The sequence below is a fragment of the Narcine bancroftii genome, chromosome 7 (assembly GCF_036971445.1).
Source record: "Narcine bancroftii isolate sNarBan1 chromosome 7, sNarBan1.hap1, whole genome shotgun sequence".
Taxonomy (NCBI): domain Eukaryota; kingdom Metazoa; phylum Chordata; class Chondrichthyes; order Torpediniformes; family Narcinidae; genus Narcine; species Narcine bancroftii.
Window position 1 is genome coordinate 99,260,564 of NC_091475.1, and position 24,980 is coordinate 99,285,543.

General features: G+C 38.2%; 1 protein-coding gene across 1 annotated transcript in view; it reads left to right on the plus strand.

Moving 5' to 3' along the window:
• The window catches only part of LOC138739136 (protein SGT1 homolog), a 120,638-nt gene that overhangs the window by 57,351 nt on the left and 38,307 nt on the right, over window positions 1-24,980 (plus strand). Inside the window, exons 8-10 of the mRNA XM_069890642.1 lie at window positions 1,817-1,851; window positions 20,449-20,545; window positions 23,223-23,330. Coding sequence (XP_069746743.1) covers window positions 1,817-1,851; window positions 20,449-20,545; window positions 23,223-23,330 — 240 coding nt within the window. The remainder of the gene's footprint in view (window positions 1-1,816; window positions 1,852-20,448; window positions 20,546-23,222; window positions 23,331-24,980) is intronic.

Genomic DNA, 24,980 nt, shown 5'->3' on the forward strand with positions numbered 1-24,980 from the left:
GAAGTGGTCCTCAATTATTTTGCATGCTCTCTTCAGACAACAATCCTGGTTAATCACATTACTGATAGGGAAGGAAACTCTAGTGATCCTCTCTGCCACTCCTCTGATCCTGTGGCATGACCATTGATCCATTTCTCTGCAGCAGGCATACTACACCGTGATGTAGTTGGCCAGGACACTCTCAGTAGAACTCCTGTAGAAGATCAACATAATGGTGACCGATTGCCTTGCCACCTTCAGTCATCTCAGAAAGTGTAGTCGCTGTTGCTCCTTCTTGAGAAGTGAGATGCTGTGCGTCTAAAGCCCCTTTCACACTTGCATCCAACTAAATTAGCCGTTCAGTGTCCTAGGATAGAAATGCGGGGGTGTTTGGCTTTTCACACTTAACCCCACCTAACTGAGACACTGAATGCTTTCACACTTGCAAGGTGCTATCCCCAGGGTTATGACTGTTCTACTTTCTACTGGTGATGTCATGACACCGAGCAATGGTGGACCTGCCCTAAATCGTTGATCAATGTTTTGTTACCTTATGATTGAACAAAATTAATCATGCCTAATTATAATTAAGCTTTATGTACAGCACCGTTTGAGTCCTTCAGCCCCTGTTGTTTTGCCGACCTATGCAAACCTAAATAAGGGAAAGTGATAGCAATAAATAGCAATAGCAGGCAATTTTTAAATAGGGTTGGAAAGTTGGTAGCGCTATAGTACACAATTTATACAGCGTGGGAAAGTTTGTAGCACTATCACGTACAATTTATAAAGACCATGGGGAAAAAGCAATGGCGGACCTACACTCCCAGAATTCCATGTGGACAGAATGCTGTATGCATGGCTGTATACACTTTTGCTTTTTCCCACAGTCTTTATAAACTTTGTGTTATAGCACTATCAACTTTCCAACACTGTTTAAAAATATTTCTATCTCTCTCTCTCTCTCTCTCTCTCCCTCTTGCTGCGACTTTCCCATGGCAAAAATTATACCTTCATTTTAATCTTTTCTTCCTTCATTTTAATCTTTTCTTCCTTCATTTTAATCTTTTCTTCCTTCATGTTCCTGCGCTTATGCAAAAATTTAGGTCATTTCAATTCCATAAAGCAATTGCCCACTTCACACTTGCCCGATTGCAACACTGGCGTATGAAGACACCAGGGATTGTACTCGGAGTTGAGGCCATCAATCCCAAACGTGAGGTGATGTCATCTGATGCCGGCAATTTTGCTTTCACACTAGACACATTAAAGGCCGATTGGCCATTACTGCCTATGATCACTTGCAATTGTGAAAGGGGCTTAAGATAGGTCACTAGTCAAATGAACTCCATGGAGGGTGGTAGTTCCATGTCCTGAAGACCATGATCATCTTATTCTTGTCCACATTGAGACTCTGGTTGTTATTCTTACATCATATCATGAGGTTTTCCACCTCTTCTCTGTAGTTCACCTTATTGTTGTTGCTGATGAGGCCAACTACTTTTGTATCATCTGTAAACTTGATGATTCTGTTGGAGCTGGATCTGGCACTTCAGTCATGGGTCAGTAGGATGAACAGGAGTGGGCTGAGCACACAACCCTGAGGAGTGCCAGCGCTCAGTGTGATGGCATGAAAAAACAACGAATACCACAAAAGCACCCTAGAACAGAACTAAAATATGAAACAAAAAAAATTCAAGCTTTAAATACAAATGTTATTCCATTGCATGTCAAAGATAAATATTTTCAATGGTGAAAGGTTTTTTAAGTTATTTAAGTCACTTTCATGTTTGCTAACTTTATTTTTTTTCTCTCTCTTGCACTGGTCCTTGGAAAATAGACACACAAACATCAAATGACAACACGCAAAATTAAGTAAGTTAACTAAATGCACTTTTCCATAACTGTTGCAATAAAAGCCTCATGTGAATTTAAGTTTATGGCACTGATCATGATAATTTTAAAATTCCTGAATAATTTTACTAAAATGTGCTTTGCTTCAAACCTTTGCTGAGATCTGTTTTCAAAAAATAAAATTAGCATGTTTTGTTGTGCCTAAGCTATATATTGTCTGCCTGATGTGTGAAGCTTATGACTTGGATGTGAAATTGTATACTTAACTATTTGAGCATCTTTTGATGCCTTGCTCCATTCCTTTATTATTTATCCTTTGCCAGCTTAGGTGTCTTAATAAATCTTAACTTTGAACTATATCATTGTGATATTGTGGTAGAACTTTTTTTTCCTGACTTCATCTGCGCACTGCACAGAGCTGAACCATAGGCTACCTCAGCACAGAGAACAGGCCATTATAATCTGTGCTGAAATATTATTCAATTAGTCTCATTGACTTGTACCAAGTCCAAAACCTTCTAGATCTCTCCCAATCATGTATCTATCCAATTTATTCTTAAAACATTAGAGTGAGCCCACATTTATCAAGTTAGATGGCAACTCATTCCACACTCCCACCACTCTTTGAGTGAAGTTGTCCCTAACCCTTTCCCCTTTCATCCTAAAACCATATCCAAAGTCATTTGAATTTGGCTCACCACCAAAATAATTGACATTTAGGATAAATTTCCATTATCCATCAGTAATATTTGAAGTACTATATTGCTTTTCTTTTTTAAGACTTTTTTCATTGAAGTTTGCAATAATACAAAAATTAAACAATGCAATCATATTCTTCTTTCTTTCTTTCTTCTTTGGCTTGGCTTCGCGGACGAAGATTTATCGAGGTGTAATGTCCTTGTCAGCTGCAGGCTCGTTTGTGGCTGACAAGTCCGATGCGGGACAGGCAGACACGGTTGCAGGGGAAAATTGGTTGGTTGGGGTTGGGTGTTGGGTTTTTCCTCCTTTGTCTTTTGTCAGTGAGGTGGGCTCTGCGGTCTTCTTCAAAGGAGGTTGCTGCCCGCCGATCTGTGAGGCGCCAAGATGCACGGTTTGAGGAGATATCATCCCACTGGCGGTGGTCAATGTGGCAGGCACCAAGAGATTTCTTTAGGCAGTCCTTGTACCTCTTCTTTGGTGCACCTCTGTCACGGTGGCCAGTGGAGAGCTCGCCGTATAACACGATCTTAGGAAGGCGATGGTCCTCCATTCTGGAGACGTGACCTACTCAGCGCAGTTGGATCTTCAGCAACGTGGATTCGATGCTATCGGCCTCTGCCATCTCGAGTACTTCGATGTTAGGGATGAAGTAGCTCCAATGAATGTTGAGGATGGAGCGGAGACAATGCTGGTGGAAGCGTTCTAGGAGCCGTAGGTGATGCCGGTAGAGGACCCATGATTCGGAGCCGAACAGGAGTGTGGGTATGACAACGGCTCTGTATACGCTAATCTTTGTGAGGTTTTTCAGTTGGTTGTTTTTCCAGACTCTTTTGTGTAGTCTTCCAAAGGCGCTATTTGCCTTGGCGAGTCTGTTGTCTATCTCATTATCGATCCTTGCATCCGATGAAATGGTGCAGCGAGATAGGTAAACTGGTTGACCGTTTTGAGTTTTGTGTGCCCGATGGAGATGTGGGGGGGCTGGTAGTCATGGTGGGGAGCTGGCTGATGGAGGACCTCAGTTTTCTTCAGGCTGACTTCCAGGCCAAACATTTTGGCAGTTTCCGCAAAACAGGACGTCAAGCGCTGGAGAGCTGGCTCTGAATGGGCAACTAAAGCGGCATCGTCTGCAAAGAGTAGTTCACGGACAAGTTGCTCTTGTGTCTTGATGTGAGCTTGCAGGCGCCTCAGATTGAAGAGACTGCCATCCGTGCGGTACCGGATGCGAACAGCGTCTTCATTGTTGAGGTCTTTCATGGCTTGTTTCAGCTTCATGCTGAAGAAGATTGAAAAGAGGGTTGGTGCGAGAACGCAGCCTTGCTTCACGCCATTGTTAGTGGAGAAGGGTTCAGAGAGCTCATTACAATGAAAAGGAATAAAAAGATGTTAATTCAAAATCCCAACTGCTATACAAGGTTGGAAAAAAACTTTAAGTGTGGATATCAAGTGGGCAACAACCTGGAAATAGATGGGACAGCATCAAAGCATATAACAATCCTAAAACTTTAGATTATGGTCTGGTCCATAAAAGTGCCCTATGTCTTTAGCAAATTAGTATTTGAATCATTAATAGCATATCTAATTTTTTTCTAAACTTAAACAAGACATTACATCATTTAACCATTGTGTATAAGTAGGTGAAGTGTTATCTTTCCATTTAATCAAAATTGAACATCTGGCTATGAATGAAGTAAAAGGTAAAATTCAGTTTTGAGTTGAAGTCAATAAAACGTCATCATCTTGAAATGATCCAAAAAGAGCAATTCCAGTTTAACCTTAAGAATCACCGATATTGTTTGAAAAATATCTTTCTATTTTTTTTTAATGAGGCAAGCCCAAAACATGTGAATTAAAGAAGTCTCAGCAATTTTACCTATGTCAAATAGAGGATTTATATCAGAATAAAAATTAGATGATTTAACTTTAGACATATGTACACTATGGACCACTTTAAATTGCAATAAACAATGTTGTGCACAGAGGAAGGTCGTATTAATCAGATTGCAAATAGGGTCCCAAACCTCATCAGAAAATGAAAGATTCAAGTCCTGTTCCCAGTCTCTCTTGATCTTAACTAACTAGGCCATTCTTAAATCAAGCAAATTGTTATAAGTAAGAGGTATCGAACTTTTGAGTAAGTTTTAAATCAAGAATATTTGCCTCAGGAATTTGAGAAAGTCAGGGATCTGAGGTTGAGCAAAATATCTAACTTGTAGATATCTAAAAAATTGAGTGTTGATAATGTTAAATTTTACCACCATTTGTTCAAAGGATGCAAAATTGCAATGAATTAAAAGGTCTTTAAAGCATTTAATGCCTAATCTGTGCCAATCATTCAAGACAGTTCTTTGCAAAGGTTGAAAAAGGTGATTAGGTATAATAGGGATTGCAAGAGAAAAATTATGAAATAAAAAAAAACCTTCTAAATTGTGCCCATATTCTCAAACTGTGTTAATATATCAGGTTATCTTTTAATTTACATAAAGAGGAAGATAAAAAGGACCCTTAAATTTCCAACAAAGAAGTATTCTTTCTAAAATTTAATTCCATTTCTACCCATGAAGGGCAGTCAACCAAATTATCAAAATGTAACAAAAGAATTAGCTTATGAATAATGATGACCCAATAATAATTTAAACTTGGGAAATGCCAGTCCACCATCACTTTTAGCTTTTTGAAGATTAGCTTTATTTTAACAAGGGCATTTCCCTTGCCACATGTAGAAAGATACAAGCGAGTCAAGTGAATCAAAAAAAGATTTAGGGATGAAAATTGGTATGGATTGAAAGGCACGAAAATTTAGGTTAATTGTTCATTTTAATTGAATTAATACGACCAATTATTGAAAGTGTTAAAGGCGACCATCTAGATAATAAAAATTTAATCTGATTAAACAAAGTAGAAAAGTTTTCCTTAAAAGATTGTAATGCCGAGATAAGTAAATTGATACTGCACAATCTGAAAAGGAAAATTAGAATAACTTGATGTAAAACCATTAAAATGTAAAAGTTCACTTTTATGCAGATTCAACTTGTATCCAGAAAACTGATTAATATGAAAAAGCAAAGCCAATATGCTTGGTAAAGAAACCTCTAGATTAAAAACAAAAAGTAAAAGATCATCTGCATATCAGGAAACCTTATGTTCCTAAGGATCCTAGTAAAATCTATGCTTGCACAAAGAACAATTGGTAAAAGTTCCAAAAACCAAGTCGAAAAGTAATGGACTTAAAGGACAACCCTGATGAGTACCCCAGTGAAGATTGAAAGGTTTTGACTTTTATTGATTATTAAGAATTGAGGCATTGGGACATAGATATAATAATTTAATCCATTTAATAAAACATGGCTCAAAATTCACTTTTTACAAAGTAACACATATATAGCCCCATTCCACTTGATGAAAGGCCTTCTCTGCATCTAAAGAGACAACACATACCGAGGCAGGAGTGGGAGGTAAATATAAAATATTCAATAAACAATACACTGTATATTAAAATAAGAATAACAGTTTTTAATGAAACCAGTTTGATCTTCCAAAATGATAAATGGTAAAATATTCTCCAGTCGATGGGCCAATATTTTAGACAAGATCTTCATACCTACATCAAGTAAATAGATAGGCCTATAAGAAGCGCATTCAATTGGATCCTTCCCCTTTTTCAGAATAAGAGCAATACATGCTTCATTAAAAGATGAAGAAAGATTTCCTTGTTTAAATGAATCATTAAGTACAGAACCTAATTGGGGCACTAGCAGTTTGAAAAAGGATTTATAAATTCCACGGGGTGTCCATCAGGTCCTGGAGATTTACCAGATAGTAGAGAAAAAATAACAAGAAGTATTTCCTCATAAAGAGCAGTTTATTCTGAGAAAGTGACGGAAAATTAAGGTGGTCCAGAAAATCCAAAATTGAAGTATTATTATTAGAGTCAGAAGTATATAATATAGAATAGAATGCTCTAAAAGTATCATTTATTTTAAAATTATCGGTAGTATCTGTACCATCTTCCATCCGAATCTTATTAATTTGTCTCTTAGTGGCCATTCCTTTCAATTGGCCAGCCAGAAGTTTACCAGACTTTTCACCATGGATGTAAAACTGACTCCTACTCCTCAAAAGTTGCTGTTCAGTGGGATACATAGTAAGAAGATCAAATTTACATTTTAAGTTCAACTCTCCTTTTATACAAATCAGGATTTTTATCTTGTGCATACAGTAAATCAATTTGTTTGATCTGACTGACCAAATCTAATCTTTCCTTTTTATATTAGCTGTATAATAAATAATTTGCCTTCAAAGATGTGCTTTCATAGTATCACATACAATCAAGTTATAAACTGTTGGAAAAAAATTTGTGGTAAATAAAAACTGAATTTTCTCCTCCATAAAGCAGTACAATATTGCAAACTTTAGTTTCAGGAGAATTGGTGTGTAAGCAGGGATGTCATGGATTATTAGCTCCAATTTGTATTTGTTTTGTATTTTTCAACTCTTAATTGCCTTTATCTGATGCAAATAACAATGGCATTAAGAGCAAGAAATATTGCCAAATTTTAAGTGCTATAAATATTTTTATAGTTGTCAACTAATGTTTTGACAGCATTTTCTTTATTTCTTTCAGTAGTGTATTTTGTCTTATGGACAGTGAATCGGAAAAATGCATGAATAGGTTGTGCTGATAATAATATTGTGGTCACTTCTGGTTACAGTATTTTCCAGAGATAGAATGTGATGAGTGCTGTTAATATCCTAGGGATAAACTGTTTGCCGTGGTGGCAATATATTGAAAAAGACCAGCGTGTTGAGGATGTTACAGTGATCAAATGCTACCCAGGCAGGACAAATCAGAAACCTTGTCTAGACACCGAGGTTTGGGCATTGTTCAGGCTTGTGACGTTGCTTTCAAGTCACGTGATTAGATTGCATTAAGGTTACCAAGGCTCAACTCTCCCATGCAATTAGGAAGGCACAGGGAATCCACAGATACCTGTGTGACCCTGTCAACATGGGCGCATGTGGCAGGGTATTCAAATCGTAACTGACTGTGTCAATCTTGTGGGTCAGTGACAATAATGCCCCTTCCTTCCTGACAGGTTCAATACCTTGTATGTGCAATTTAATGAGAAAAGCAATGTGACCCCAAAGAAAGCTTCAATTTCTCCTGAAGAACACCCGCTGTGGCTGAGGTGAGAAAGATTCTATCCAGGATGAACCCACGCAAAGCAGCAGGATCAGACTACATAACTGGTCTGGTTCGAAAGGACTGCGCAGCCCAGCTGGCGGAAGTCCAAATGAACATCTTCAACATCTCAATGCAGCAGTCCACTGTCCCCTCAAGGCAGCCACCATTATCTCGGTGCTCAAGAGAGTGACAGTAGCTAGTTTAAATAGCTACCAGCCAATGATACTGATTTCTAAAATCATCAAGTGCTGATTGACTGGTAATGAAGCACATTAATTTGGAATGACCAGTGCCATTGAACCCATTTCAGTTTGCTTACTAACCAAAGTGGTGCACACATGATGCAATAGCCTTGACTGTCCAGTCCATCCTGATCCATCTGGAGAATGATGCCTCATACAGCAGGTTGTTGTTTATTGACTCAAGCACAACATTCAACACGATCATACCTCAGAGGCTGGTCGATAAACAGTCCTCACTGGAACTCAATACTTCTCTCTGCCACTGGATTCTGGACTTCTTGACAGAAAGATCACACTCAGTTCGGGTTCATAGCAAAATCTCAAGTTCCATCATGCTGAACACAGGTGCTTCTCATGGCTGTATGCTCATACCACTACTAGTCCTGCTGCTGACTCACGACTGCACTGACATATTAATTTCTAACAGAATCATCGAGTTTGCGGATAATACAACGCTGGCAACAATGATGAGTCGGCTTATAGAGAGAAGGTTGGAAGAGTTGTAAAATGGTGCGAGAACAACAGTCTGAGTCTCCACATAGAGAAAATTGTGGACTTGAGCAGGATAAAGGTTGACCATTCTTCATTACACGTCAATGGTTCTGTCATGGACAGAGTGGAGAGCACAAAGTTCCTTGGTGTGTACACAAAGGACAACGTATCCTGGACCCACAATACCTTCTCATTGGTCAGGAAGCCACAGCAGTGCTTACACTTACTGAGAAGGTTGAGGACGCAAGGTTACAGGCCCCTAACTTGACAACTGTTTACAGAAGCACAGTTGAGAGTGTCCTTTCTGGCTGCATCATAGCTTGGCATAGTAGCTGAAAAGTATCGAACTAGATCAATACAGGATCATCAAAACAGCTGAGAAGATCACTGAAGTCTCCCTTTACTCTATTAATGACATTTATTGGGAGTGTTGCATAGAGCTCAGAATTATAGAATATCCTTTCCATCTTGCATAAAGCATTTTTGACCCACTACCATCAAGGAAGAGGTACAGGAACATCAAAATCTGGCTAGCTGAAAAATAGCTACTTCCTGCAGGCTGTGAGCTTTAAGAATAGTATCTTGTAACCGAGTGAATCGGCCCAAAGTATTAATATATATTTATTTTAAAGGCATCTTTTCATAATAATCATAGAGATACAATTGTATATTGTGTGTGTGTGTGTGTACATCGTGGACTGGAGAAACGTTGTTTCATTGAGTTGTATATGTATGCACCATTTCATCGGATGCAAGGATCGACAACGAGATAGACAACAGACTCGCCAAGGCAAATAGCGCCTTTGGAAGATTACACAAAAGAGTCTGGAAAAACAACCAACTGAAAAACCTCACAAAGATTAGCGTATACAGAGCCGTTGTCATATTCACACTCCTGTTCGACTCCGAATCATGGGTCCTTTACCGGCATCACCTACGGCTCCTAGAACGCTTCCACCAGCGTTGTCTCCGCTCCATCCTCAACATTCATTGGAGTGCTTTCATCTCCAATATCGAAGTACTCGAGATGGCAGAGGCCGACAGCATTGAATCCACGTTGCTGAAGATCCAACTACGCTGGGTAGGTCACGTCTCCAAAATGGAGGACCATCGCCTTCCCAAGATCGTGTTATATGGCGAACTCTCCACTGGCCACTGAGACAGAGGTGCACCAAAGAAGAGGTACAAGGACTGCCTAAAGAAATCTCTTGGTGCCTGCCACATTGACCACCACCAGTGGGCTGATATCGCCTCAAACCGTGCATCTTGGCGCCTCACAGTTCAGCGGGCAGCAACCTCCTTTGAAGAAGACCGCAGAGCCCACCTCACTGACAAAAGACAAAGGAGGAAAAACCCAACACCCAACCCCAACCAACCAATTTTCCCTTGCAACCGCTGCAACCGTGTCTGCCTGTCCTGCATCGGACTTGTCAGCTACAAACGAGCCTGCAGCTGATGTGGACATTACCCCTCCATAAATCTTCGTCCGCGAAGCCAAGCCAAAGAAGAAAGAAGATATGTATGTACGGTCAGATGATAATAAATTTGAACTTGGAGCAGTTTAGAATGAATCCTGCTCCAAATGTTTCTCAGTCCAGATAAACTGAAAGTTACACCTGACCAACTCAATTGAGTAGTGTCAGATCAATAAACAGAAATCCATGAATAGTCTGAACATAAATCAAGAAATAGGTCCCACAACCATTAGAGCCAATTCCACTAATTATTATGATAGGTTGTGTTTTAATCTTTGGCCTTAATTTTCCAACTTGATTCCCTCCTGCACCATTTCCTTACTACATGTGCACAGTTACTTTCATCTAGAAGTTTATCACTGCTGCCTTAAATATATCTCATCTTAAATCTTTTGCGGTTGATCCTATATCCCATCATTATGCCCCAGCTCAGCGACCCTGCAAGAGGAAAAGCCTTGGTAGCATCTACCAAATTTGTCCTGAATCTTGGGTACATTAATCTTGTTATGATTATGTCTACAACAGTGAGAAATGATGGTCAAATAAAGATTAAATTGTATTTTTAACTCTAACATGTATTCTATGTACTAATATGGCATTCAAAATGGATAGTCAAGCAGTCAACTAATTTTTAGAAACCTTCATCTCCCCATATGGCATCTCACAGTCATGTCTAGAATGCTTCATTGGAGGAAGTTTGTCAATGGGTTATCTGTGAAGTTATTTTAACACTAGTTTGATACAACTTTGTCATTCTTAAACCCACGTGGAGTGTAATACTTGAAGCTTGCTGGCCATTTGCTCAGAGAGATCTTAGCAGTGTGCTAAAATTTCTGACTGTTTTGTACCTTAAAGTTTGACTTTGGGTATGCAGATAATTCAGATGGCAAAAAAAGTTATTTTCTGTTACCTCGTGTGTGCATAGATGTTTCAGCAGAAATCTGTTCATGATCAATAAAGTATTAAAACATTTATTGCAGAGTTTTGCAACTTTCTTTCCTCTGGTATCTGTTACAGCATCTTCTTGACTGTAACCTTTCATCCAGTCCCTGCATTGTCTTTTTTTACCATTTGACTACCTTTCAGTCATTTCACCTTACTCTTTGGAATGCTGGAAACCCATCTTGCTCTGCACATGTAATTGTGGTTTAGAAACCTTCTAAAGTGCATCTTTTAAACGAGTAGCTTTCTTTGATCATCTCTCCCTTCATTGCTCAACACTTTTTTTTCTTATTTTAATTTTTCATTTGTGAAATACTGAAACATTCCTAGTTTCACAATGAAGACTCATAACTGCAAATTTTTAAATTGAGGTTTATTAAACGACTGGAAAGAATTAGACCAGAAGACATAGGACCAGAAATAGGCTATTCAGCCCATCGAGTCTGTCCCATTCAAATCGTAGCTAATGTGTTTTCCCACTCAGCCCCACTGCGTGGCCTTCTTCCCATAATCTTCGATGCCCTCGTCGGGAGGAGAATGAGAGTGTCAGGATCACCCAAGTGGCAGTGAAGCCGATGTAATTTCCGCCCCACAGGTCGTGAGCCTCTTAAGCATGAAATTTTGAATTAGTAAATCAGTTGTACTGAAACTCTGCTTGAATCAATGTGTTTCTTTCTCTTGCAGTGGCATACCAGCCACAAACTCATCAGTCTCTGTCTTAAATGCACCCATTGACCTGGCCTGCATGACTTTCTGTAGCAACAAATTCCACAGATTTACCACCCTCAACCTTTGACACCCTTAGGTATCAAACAGTCCTTTATATATACCCAGTGTATATATAGCTGTCTTGCATTAAATTTCACAGATCCACTACTTACTTGGCTGAATAAATTACTCAACTGTGTTTTGAAGGTTCATCCTTTTAATTCTGAGGCTGTGTCCCCTCTGGTCTTCGACACTCCCACTATTGAAATAGCTTCTCTATGTCCACTCTTTTCAGCCCGTTCCATATTTGGTAGGCTTCAGTGAGATCCTGCCATCCCCTCCCCACACCTCTTCTTACTAAATTCCGATGAGTACAGGTCTAGAGCCATCAAACTCACCTCCTTTGTTAATTGTCTCCTCTCTGGGACCATTCTTATAAGCCTCCTCTGGACTCTTTATAATGTCTTATTGTTCATTAAATATGCAGTCAATACTCCAAATGTGTTCTGACCAATGTTTTATGAGCTTTAGCATTAGATCTAGATTTTATATTCTAGCCTTCTCAAAATGAATACTATATTGCATTTGCCTTCCTTGCTACTGATTGAACCTGCAAGTTAACCTTTTGTGAATCCTGTGCCAGAACTCTATATATAGAGTCTCTTTTGACCTCCGCTTTCTGAATGATCTTCTGCCATTCACTTTAGTAGAAGGAATAAAGACAGAGACTATTTTCTAAATGGAGAGAGAATTCAGAAAGTGGTGAACCAAAGGATCTTGGGAGTCCTAGTGCAGAATTCCTAAAAGGGTAACTTGCAGGTTGAGTTGTGACAGAATATTTTGGATTATTTTTGGGAGATAAATTGGAAAAGATAGTGCAGATTACATGCACACACTTTAAAACAGATCTTATTTGAAAATACTGGAGATTTCATATTATGAGTAACTTTACAGAAACTGCAGAAATAAATGGACTATTGTCTTTAAAGCAACAAGCAGGAGACATGATGTCTATTGATAGCTCTTTGCAGAGTTTTGGAGTGATCACAGAAAGGTCACTAATGGGTTCTTGTTTACCTAAAAACAACAGATGAACCAGAAGACTGACATCTATTGTTTTCTGGAGAAGGTCAGGTTTTTTTTGCGAGAGAGAGTCACACGGGCTTTCTGGAAGTTTGAGATAGTGTCTCAGAGAGAGAGGGAGTCTGAACAGTGTCAGCCAGGAGAAGCATGTTGGAACTGAAACAGAAGCTCCAGAGTGGAGGACGGCCTACTCTTGTGTGTCATGCTAGAGGAGAAAATGAGCTGTCTAATGTTTCTCTTGGAATAAGAGGAACAGAAAGAAATTCTGTGATAACCTGAAAGAAAGAGGTTATTATCTGGAGAACCCTGATGGAGCAAGTTTTATCAGCAAGACATTGAGGTGACTAATGGTACCTCAGTTGTGGAAATCCTGAAACTACACATCTCACTCTACAAAACCTACAAGAACCTTCCTGAGCGGTAATCATTTACCTTTCGAGCTCCAAAGCCTGGTGAACTTTATACATTTTAAATTCTGTGCACAGTATAAGACTTGCCTACAACCAGAGAACTTGGAAGAATGAGAAGTGAGATTGGACTGTGAACCAAAGAACTTCCTTAAATTTGCACACACATTACATACACGTGGGCTTAGAATTAGAAGGGAGTTAAGTAAGTTAAAAATAGAGATAAGTTAAAGTTTGATTCTGTTTTCATGTTTAAAGATGATTAAAAAAACTTTTGTTTAAGTAACTATTTGTCGTGGTGAATATCTATTGCTGCTGAATTTTGGGGTCCTCTGGACTTGTAACAGTCTTTAGTAAGGAAGCTAAATACAATTCAATACTTGCATTCATACAGTTCCCTACGGTCTATTCTATCTGCCGCTTCTTTGCCCATTTTCCCAATCTGTCCAAGTACCTCTGCAGACTCTCTGATTCCTCAACCCTGCCTTCACCTATTTTTGTATCATCTGCAACTTGACGACAAGGGTATCAATTTTGCCATCTAAATCATTAACATATAATATGAAAAGTAGCATACCAAACTCTGACCCCCTGTGGTACACCACTACCAACTAGAATTGGACAATTTGAATCCTTGAAATTTCATGTCTAAATTTATTGTTGGCCTCATTGAGATTGGATGAAATGTGTAAGGTCATTTTCCTAAACTAAAGATTTTAGCTCTTGAATAGTTGAAAGAGGTTTTTATAATTGTGCTGTATTTGCTGCCTCTTACCTGTTGATGGCACTGTTTTTCTTTCTGTAGACAATCCTGTAAAATCTAAGGAGTTTTTTGAGAGAATTACAGATGCACCTCTAGTGTCATGAAATAATTATTTGCATTTCTTTATTAAATTACTAGCCCTTAACAGAGATGCTAGAGTTTATATATGCAGTTTGGTATTGTAACCAATATAAATTAGATTTCTTCAGAAAATGTTTGTAAATTATTGAGCTTTGATGTACTTTAAATGTGGATCAGTAAATATTTTGTGTTAAGAGAGCCCCAGAGCACAGGAGGCTGAGGAGTGAATTTAGAGGTTTATAAAATCATGAGGGACATGAATAAAGTGAATGATTAGTCTTTTTTTCCCAGGCTAGATGAATCTAGAACTGTAGGACAATAGGCTTAGGATGGGAAGGGAGAGATTTAGAGGGACCTGAGGGGAAATTTCTATTCAGAGGGGAAAACATTGTGTATGATCCAGTGTTGGATGTGATTTCATGTACGTACTCTGGCAATAAATTTGAACTTTGTATCTGGAATGAGCTGGCAGAGGAAATTGTAGAAACTGGCATAGTTTTGGTATTCATAAGACAATTGGATAGACATATAGATAGGAACGGCTTTGAAGGATATGGACCAATATAGGCAAATGGCTCTATATAAGAAATCTAGGTACAGCTTGTTCAAGGCTAACAGCACAGTACTGAAACTGAATTGAGACCCTAATGAAACTCAGGCATTTGTGGCAGGATGTGTATCATCATAGGCTAGAAAATGAAACTGGGCAGATGATGCATCTCTCCTATATGAGCTCAAAGCATTTGATGTTCTCTTCAAGCAGGAAGCCAGTGCTTCAATCTCTGGTGCACCAACAACTATGGTCACTGCAACAGATATCAGATCAGCTTTCGGAAGAGAGAATCCGTGAAAAGCAACTGGCCCAGCCAGAAGCCCTGGATGTACTCTGTATGTCTGTGCAGAGAACAGCTTGTGGGAGTATTCACAGACATCATCAACCTTTTTCTCCTGTAGGCTGAAGTACCCGCCTGCTTCTAGAAGGTGTTTATCATCCTGGTGCTGAAGAAGAATATAGTGACAAACCTGCCAGTGGTTCTGACATTAGTCCACTTGAAGGGCTTTGAGAAGTTGGTCATGGCTCACATCAACTCCAGCCTACCAGCCATCCTTGACCCAGTCCATTTTTGTATACTGCCACAACAGGTCCACAGCAGATGCTATCTGTCTGGCTCTATTCTCAGCCTTTGAACACCTGGATAACAAAGTTACCTATTCATTGATAATAGCTGTGATTTTAATGCCTTCAACACAAAAGTATGAAATAAACCTATCTCCAAACTCCATGGCCTTGTTCTTTGCACTCTGCAATTGGATTCATGACTTCCTTTCCTGAAGACCACCCATCAGCACCTCCTCCTTGATCATCCTTAATACTGGGGCCCTTCAAGCTCTGTACTCGGATCACAAGTATATTCCCTGTAAAACCATGTTGATGAGCACACACCATTCCAACTCAATCTATAAATTCATGGATGAAATGCCACTGGTGTGAATAGGATCTCTAACAATGACATCAGAGTGCAGAAGGGAGATGGAGGCACCAGTGGCTTTGGTGCTTGGATATCAACTATCACTTGTCAGAAAAATCAAGGACCTGTTCTCAGACTTCTGAAGAGGAGCTTTCTCCTCAGCCAACAACATGTAATGGAGATGGGAGACAGCTTTACATTCTTGGGAGTAAATATCTCCATTGATATAATTTGTTCCACCCTCTTTGTAGCAAAGGGCATGAAAGCACATCAGTGTCTCTACCTCTTAAGAGTTTGACAAAATGTGGCATATCACTTGAATCCCTTAACCATTTCACTGAAGTTATCCTTTCAGTATACATCACTGTGTGCTATGGGAACTGGCATGTGGTCTGCCCAAGACTGCAAAAAAAATTGCAGAGGATTGTGTATGCTGCTCAGGCCTAGACAAGTGATTTGCTATTGCTACTGAGCTATTTTTAAAAGATGACCAGTTCTCTGAAAAAAATATTTATCCAAAATAGGCCTGGTCCTGACCATTTTGGATAATTAGAGTTGTACTGTTCTTGAAGTCCTGCTTCAATACTGGATCTTTATTCCTGCTTGGTTTAACTTGCTGTTGGGATAAAAAGTAATAAATTGTACTCATCTTTTGGTCATAGGAAATTGTTGAATAGTGACAAGATGACATGGAATTTGAACCTCTTATGGCCTAAAACCAGTCATTCTCAACCCTTTTTGTTGCACCTACTCCCCGTTTTCCCCCCCCCCCCCGCCCCCCAAAACTTAGGACTCTGCTCAGCATTTATCAGCCCCCTTTCCCGTGAAGCAGTCAAGTTTAGTTGGTTTGTTCTGTACTTTTCTCCTACTGACTACATAAAAAGTATTTTATGACTTCTGTCCGTGCCTCCCCAGCCTTTAAATGTGCTGTGGCCCCCATTGAGAATAGCTGGCCGAAACCTTTGAAAACAGTAATATGAAAAGAGGTGGGCATTGCGTAAGAATTTTGAGTTGCACAGAGGATTGAGTAAGCAGGGTAGTTGAGGAGGGAATGGGCTATTTAATAAAATAGCATGAGCAGGATTATGAAAGGATTATAAGAGCTATGTCTGAGATTTTAAGATCTGGGTGATAAAATGGGGTTCGACAGTATTGGCTGAATAGGAGAGAAAGGGAGTTACTGAAATTTGTGTGATGTGTTGAAGCTGTCCATCAGTTGGTCTGCACAGTTGGTGACAGTTGTCCAGGAATCTAATACAAAGGAAAGCATGAGTTGAGTATTAGATGAAGGGAGACTGTTTCTTTTTAAAATATTTTTATTGAGTTTAACATATAAATCCTACATACAAAGTCATCTAATCAAGGAATCTCACTTATATGTAAGTGAAAAGTCTGGGATGGAAAAGAATTGTGATACATTAAAATAAATACTGATCGTAAAGTTGAATGCAGAGACTCAAAAAAACAGTTATAGTTTGTTTTCTGCAATACAATGTTTTTATTTGATGCCTGTTTAATATTTATATTGCCTCTAGAAGTAGGCATAACTTGTTAAATTCTTCAATTTATTAGAGCAATTGCTGGATGCTTGTGAATTTAATGTGATTGTGTCAGTCTATAGGTTTGAAAGTTTCCTCAGAATTTAACTTGACAAATGTTTTCCAAAGAGTAAATCAGATTTTCAGATTTGTAGAATTTTTTTTGTGGCTTTTACAATCAACCATGCTCTGCTTTGAACATATTACATTGCATTCAACAATGTTTATTATGTCTTTGTGAATAAGCTTGTATGTGTTTTATTCCATAATGTTTAACATTATTCTTTAGAAATGCTTTCTGGTATATAAATATCATACATTTTACAACCATTGTGAACTTTATTTCTGTTGTTCCATGTTGATGGATTCAATTTTTTTCTTTTAATTGGCATTCATTTTCAGCAAATTTTGTACGTGTACAACAAACCAAAACTCTTGATTTATGCTGCATTTGTCTCAAGCCAATTATATTTGTGCACTTAAGTTTTTTTTAGTCCCTTTCTTAGTCATTTTATTCAAAACTGGATCAAACAACCTTCAAGTTTAACTGGATTTGCTATTTCAAGATGAGTTCCATTTATAATTTGTTTTGTAGAGTAGAGGTGACAACAGTTTTAATAACCAAGCTTTTACAGTTAGTGTACAAGTCATGACAAATTAAGACAGTTTCAGAAAAATGATTATTTAGGATTTATTTATAGTGCCCTCCAGAGTGTTTGGGACAAATACACTTTTTTCCCTTTATTTGCCCTTGTGCTCCACAGTTTTAAATTTGTAATCAAACAATTCACATAATTAATGTGCACATTCTAGATTTTATTCGAAGTTTTTTGTGTACATTTCGGTTTGATCATGTAGAAATTACTGTACAACACTTTTTAAACATAGTCCCTCATTTCGGGGCACCATAATGTTTAGGACATATGACTTCAAAGCCCTTTTATAGAGAAAAAAAAGTGAATATAATGACAAAGATCCTTCATCTTTACCTCTCTTCACCTACCTCCATAAAATACACTCCAACTTCCATCCAGGGGTGGGAGGGAAGGGAGGGGTACACTTAAAGTGGAGTGTAGTTGCTCCACCTCTTTCATAAAACGAATACCACTGAAAGTGGCTGCAAAGGGGAGGGCAGATGTCATCGTGATGACGCCGTCAGCCCGCGATCCAGGAACACAAATTTAAAAAACATCCATATGGTTAACAGAGGCTATTACATTGCACAGGAGATCTGCCCGAGTCTCAAAACTGCTTGCATATATCTCCACTAGCGCACTTACCTGTTCTTAGGTCACCATTCTCGAGTATAGGTCACTTTTCCTTTTCAGCATGTAAGTTTGATGTCACGGTGGCAGATGGAGCAACTGCACCACTCACCCTGTCTCCCTCAGCTCTGGAAGCTGGCTCCTGACTCAGTTGTGCATAAAGGGATCATGGGAACCGCCTTATAGGTCATCAGCATAAAAGGTAAAATTGGCTTTTTTTTTAACTTGAGACAGCTATAATGCAGGGTTTCACCATTAAAAAAGGCCTAGAAATTGCATCATTGGTACATGTATAAGAGAGCTTGGTTTGCTTCAAAGCTTTTGATCACCTTTGGAGTCTGTAGTTTTCATTTTTCAACCAGGGTTGTGTCAATAAATGTCAAAGAACTCATTATGAGGCTGAAAAAAAAACCAAAAATAAAACAGTAAGAGACATCACCCAAATCTTAGGATTTCCAAAATCATCTGTTTGGAACATCATTTAGAAAAAGAGCAGACTGGTGAGCTCCGTAATCACAAAGGGACTGATATTCCAAGGAAGACCCTCCACTGCTGATGACAGAAGAATTCTCATCATAATGAAGAAAAATCTCCATCACCAATCAGAAACACTCTTCAGGAGGCAGGAGTGCATGTCTAAATGTCCACTGTCTGCAGAAGACTTCATGATCAGAAATAGAGACTACACTGCAAGATGCAAACAACTACCTGTAGTTAGCCACATAATAATGATGGTGATATGCCATAGACATGGACCAGTCAAGTATTATACTAAAACAGGGCTTTTATTAACAGACTGGAGCCACCTCTAAACTGGCCAATGGGAAAAGCATCTCCATCTGTTATACCAGTAGGGTGGAGTATCTCTACAGCCATAGCCTATAGCAAGCAGACAGTATAATATTGCCCCCTCCCCCCACCATTACATCATCACAGATGGCCAGATTACACTTTGTTAAGAAATATTTAAAAGACCCTGCAGAATTTTGGAAAAAAAGTCTTGTGGATAGATAAGACCAAGATTAACCTGTATCAAAGTGAGAACATAAGAAAACTGTGGAGACGTGAAGGAACTGCCCAAGATCCAAAGCATACCATCTTTGCCATGGTTTGCATCTTTACTTCTGTTCATGAAGTCTCTGCGCACAGTAGCCATTGACATATCCACACCTGGCTCCTGAAGAATGTTTCTGATCTGTTGTACATGCGTTTGTGAATTTTTCTTCATCATGATGAGAATTCTTCTGTCATCAGCAGTGGAGATCTTCCTTGGTATACCAGTCCCTTTGCGATTACTGAGCTTACTAGTATACTCTTTCTTAATGATGTTCCAAACAGTTGATTTTGGTAATCCAAGGTTTGGGTGATACCTTTTATTGTTTTATTTTTGTTTTTCAGCCTCATAATGGTTTCTTTGACACAACTCTGGTCCTCATACAGACTCTAAAGGTGATCAAAAGCTTAGAAGAAAACCCAGGACCAATGAAGCAATTAAACATACCTGAGGACTCACAAACACCTGTGAAGGCAAATGTCCCAAACATTATAGTACCCTGAAACAAGGGGACTATATCTAAAAAGTACTGTACAGTCATTTCTACGTGGTTAAACCAAATTGTATACAAATAACATGGAATGTGCACTTTAATCACATGTGAATTGTTTGATTACAAATTTAAAACTGTGGAGCACAGGGACAAATAAAGGGGAAAAAAAAGTATCTTTGTCCCAAACCTTATGGAGGGCACTGTATATTTTGTAGATTCAATCCTGTCATGTTCTTGTTTGAACAGGTATGATTGCATATTGCACTAATAGGGGCTTTTGACCCATTCATATTGAGTATTCCACAGGAATAAACCTCATTATCATTGTCACTGTCTAGCAACTTGCAGTATCCATCTCAACATTTCTAATTTAAGATCTGTTTTAATTTGTATTGTCTGCTTGTGGAATAATGTTTTCATAAAATGAAAGTATTTTATCTTCAAAACTGATGCACCTTATTAAAAATGTGGTAAGAAATAACTTTTCTAACAAGCCGAGAAGCAATAAAAATATATTGTGACAATACTTTGTTCTTTGAAACATTGAAGCAAAATGCAATTAATTGCTACTCAGCAAAAAGCATTTGCCATTAACAAATGCTTTGAACAATTAAGCAGTCACACTGTAGTTGATGGTAACATTGCTTCGTGCTGACAGAGAAATAGAAATTGGCTATTAAGTAACTTGATTTTATTATCTAATTAAACATTCCTTTTTACTTTAGACATGACTGGTACCAGACAGAGTCTCATGTTACCATCACAATAATGATCAAGAATGCAAACAAGGATGATGTGAAGGTTGAATTTGCTGAAAAAAATGTAAGGTTCCTTTAATTATCAGAACTTGCTGCAAAGGCTGATTTAAATATGAGAGTCGGAGTTACTCTAAAGTGAATTCTGAATCAGAGCATCATTGTGAAAATATTTTGTACGTGTGAAGTACAGTATATTGTTAGATCATGTCCTTGTTACTTCATGTCTCTTATAAATTCTAAATAGAAGTGTCAAATCTATTTAAAAAAAACATGATTTTAAAATAAGATAAGTTTTATAAATTATCTGTGAATATACGTTTGACAGATTTTAAAAATTATTTTGGTAAAATTCTATTGGAAATGAAAATTAATCAGAATTAGTGGTACATTTTGTTTTTTTAAAGAAAATTAATAAAATGAGAACATTCTAATTTTGGGGAAGAATTGTTATTTCTGATCAAAGTGAGTAAGGTTGCTTTGTAATCAAGAAAAAACAATGCAACATTTTTATTTGTACTTTGTCACCTGTTACACTAATTGTTTATAGCTCCAAAGCAAAGGGCAAACTGCTCTTCTGTACTATCAGAGGAATCTGATGAGTGTGTTATGAGGAGGTTCAAGAGTCTAGTAGCTGTTACAAAGAACCTAATCTTGAACCTAGAAGTGTGGTTTTCATGTGTGAATCCACTAAAAAGGCTGTCATTCCCAGAGCATACTTTGCTCTTAATTCCACCAAATGGCTGGCCACAAAAGCTGCTTCAAAAAGCTGTTTTTAGTAGTCAACGGGGTTCTCCCTTGTAAAATCACAATGACTTTGCAAATGTATCGAATCTGGAACAGACTGTGACAAGCCCTCCCTCAGTTCTTCCAATGTATCAAATTGTCGCTGGGCTGTGACGTGATGGTGCTTATGTTAAATGTTAATTGTGACCATTCATTTCCTCCTGTCTATACTATCCCTTACAGTGATAATCCCATTTTACTAAAACAGGAGCTCATAATAGTGTACTATCCACAGTACACCTGTGGAAGTTTGATGGAATATCCGACGACTTCCCAAATTGCCTCACTCTTGGAAAGTAGTGATGTTGGTTACCTTTTTCACAGTTATCTCAGAGTGGTAGTTCAAGGAAAGGTCTTCTGAAAAATTGACTCCCAGGAACTTGAAGACTCTCTCCACCTCCTTCCCATCAATGCAGATAGATCTGTGGTCCCTTGGCCTCTCCTTCCTTGGAGCAAGATTATCATTCTTGCACCACATATCCTGTATTGTTTTCAGCCAAAAATGATGATGGTGTCAGTGTATTTGTAAATTGAGTTGCATCAGATCTTGGCTACACATTCATGGATATGCAAGAAATAGAGCTGAGGACTAAGCACACATCCTTGGGGAGCCCTTGTTCATGGTCAGCGAGGAGGAGGTGACGTTGCCAATCGTACTGATTGGATCTGCCAATGAGGATCTGGTTGTAGAGGGATAAAATTAGTCTCATGTCCTTAAATTTGATCATAAGCTTTGCTGCTATGATAGTGTTGAAATTTGATTGATCTACAGCCTGTTGCAGGTGTATTTGTGGTCTAGGTGATCTAACTCAGGGTGAATGGCCAGCAAGATGATATCTGCCATTGATCTATTGTGACAACAGTTGAATTGAAGTGGGTTCAGGTCCTTTCTGAAACAGGAGTTGATTTGCTCCATAACCGACCTTTCAAAACATCTCATCATATGGACACAAGTGCCACCACTTGATAGTTATTGAGACAGGTCAACCAGCACTTCTTGGCCACTGGTATAATGGATTTCCTTTTTAAGCAGGTAGAGACCCCAGACCTTTGTAGCAAGAGGTTAAAAATGTTGTCAAACACTCCAGCCAGTGGGTTTACATGAGTTTTTACGAGGTGATCAGCTGCACTATCTGGCTAGACACTTTGCGAGGATTCACCCTCCTGAAGGTTCTTTTCACATGCAGAAAGCATATCATGAATCCCTGTCCTCTCTATGAACTGGAAGTGAAATTGCCGCCTGCTATCCCTCCCTCTCATTTCTTGTAATCACTGTTCCCTATTTTTATTCATTACTTTGTGAATTTCCTCATTTTACACATGCATCCATCTACCTTTTAAAAAGAAATATTAAATTGATTCAACTACCCTTTGCATTCAACTAGTATCATTGGACTTTTTGATTTTACCGGTCCAGTAATTTAGAAGTCTGGACTATTAATCCATGGCATGATTAGAGCAACGCTATTATAGAGCCAACAACCCGTGTTTAAATTCAGTGCACTCTGTATAGAGTTTGTACACTCTCCCTGTGTCTCTGTGGGTTTCTTCTGGACACTCAGGTTTCTCCCCACCCTTCAAAATACATTGGAGTTGTAGGTTAATTGCTGTATTTGGGCAGCATGAACTCATGGGCCGGAAGGGCCTGTTACTATGTTAATGGCACACTTTCAGGTGTGCAGTAAAAGTTAGTAAGCCTAAAACAGTGGTTTTCAACCTTTTGTTCCCATTCGCATACCGCCTTGGGAAATCCCTTACTAACCACAGAGCACCAGTATTAAAAAAAAATTGAGAACCACTGGCCTAAGACTTGCATGGAATTTTAGGAATGTTTCCATTTAAGAGTTAACACAGTGATATACATATTGCATATTTTCTGCAGATTACTTGCAAAAAGGGAGGTACATGATAAATTTGAGTAACAATATAAGTAAATGGTTTTTGATTTAATTTTATAGGTGAATGCATCAGTGAAGCTTTCATCAGAAGATGAATATAGTTTGAAACTTAATCTTCTGCATCCCATAATACCTCAGTGTAGTGCTGTCAAAGTGCTAGGAACAAAGGTAAGTCCAATAAGAATTAAGTTGTGGTAATACCGTGTACAATTCTAATAATCTTGGAGCATTTGAAGTCCTGTAATTGAGTAATAGTCCTGATAAATTTCAAACATTTTGCATTTGTATAACTGCAACTTTGTTGTTTGTTCATTTGTGTCCTACTTTAGAGATGAATCCTTGTAATTTCTTGTTGATACACAAATATTATTTTTTTAATTATAATTGAAACATTTGTTCTGCACAGCTTGATTTTGAGTGTTTGCTCCAGAATCTGGTGAACCTTTTCATAATTCTGTGCAGTTTAATGTGTTTACAATGATTTGTTGTATATTGATTTCATTTTTCATTTGTTGCATGTACTCTCTGGCACAATATCAAGTTACCAATGAGTAATTGTGAAAACATTGCCCTACTTACCTGGCCTGAATAAATGCAATTAGGAGTAGACAATACATGCTGTCAGTGACACACCCATGAATTAAAAAAAGGAAAAACAGTTCTTCAATGCTTTATGTTAAACTCTGTGCCAAGAGCACTTTTATTACCTTTTCCACACCATAACTTCTATGGTAACAAAGAATATGGTGATATGATACAATTTGTAATTCTTTTGCCTGTGTAGTGTGGGCTCCCAGAGGTTCTGCTGATCAACTTGAGGGAATAGAATTTCTTAATATCATAACTGAAAAGTGTATCACTTCAGTGTTCCGGGTTTTAAATACTATGCTTTTGTTCATTTAGTTATGATAATGCATGTGACTTTTTAGCTTTAAAATTCTCTTCAATTAATGTCGACTGTATTCCGAGGAGTGAATGTCAAAGATATTAAGGTTAAAGAACAGGTCAGTTGTGAAATTTATTATAATGCCCATAATTAAATGTGTGCTTGATGGTAATTATTGTTAATGGTGGCATTAGTTTGAACTTTTCAATGATTACTGCCAACAGAATGAGAAATAAGATTGTTTCTCAATGGTGACTTTGAATAGTGAGCTCAAAAGACCAACCAAATTTGATTCATCTATGCAGTGTTCAAATTGTGATCTTTGGAGTGATGTGTCAGATTGCTTCTGGGGGAATATTCTGCATTTGTTCAGTTGATTGGGGGTGGGGAATAAAATCTCTTGTAGCTGGTTATCCATGTAAAGGTTTATAAATGTCAGAAACCAGAAGGTAGGAACTAAAATAGTTAGTTTTAATAAGTTGAAAATAGAATAGGGTGTTTTCCAGGAAATTAATAAAGACAGGCATACATTGAATTTCTGCAGATGTGTGAAAAAGGAGAATGCAAACAATAGTTTAGTACTGTAGCAATTGAAATTATAACTCCTCCATTTTTAAAAATGTATCACTAAACTCTGCTAAAGAGCTTGTTATACACATGAACTGAAATACTGTAGCCAAGCAAGTATTTTGGGTTTTTTTTTAATTCAAAAATGTATATTAAATTACTCCAGGTCATAGAGAGAACTAAAAAATATAAATATTGTTACAGTTAGTGTAAGTAAAAAGCTTAGTAAATGAAATAGTCCCAACAGTACACGTAGGTCTTTGTATGGTCCTGCAGTAGTTTAAGGGTAATAAGGGAAGGATCAAGAGAATTTTAGCTGTTGGGGTTGGGGGGGGAATGTTCTTGAACATAGAGGTGCTGGACTT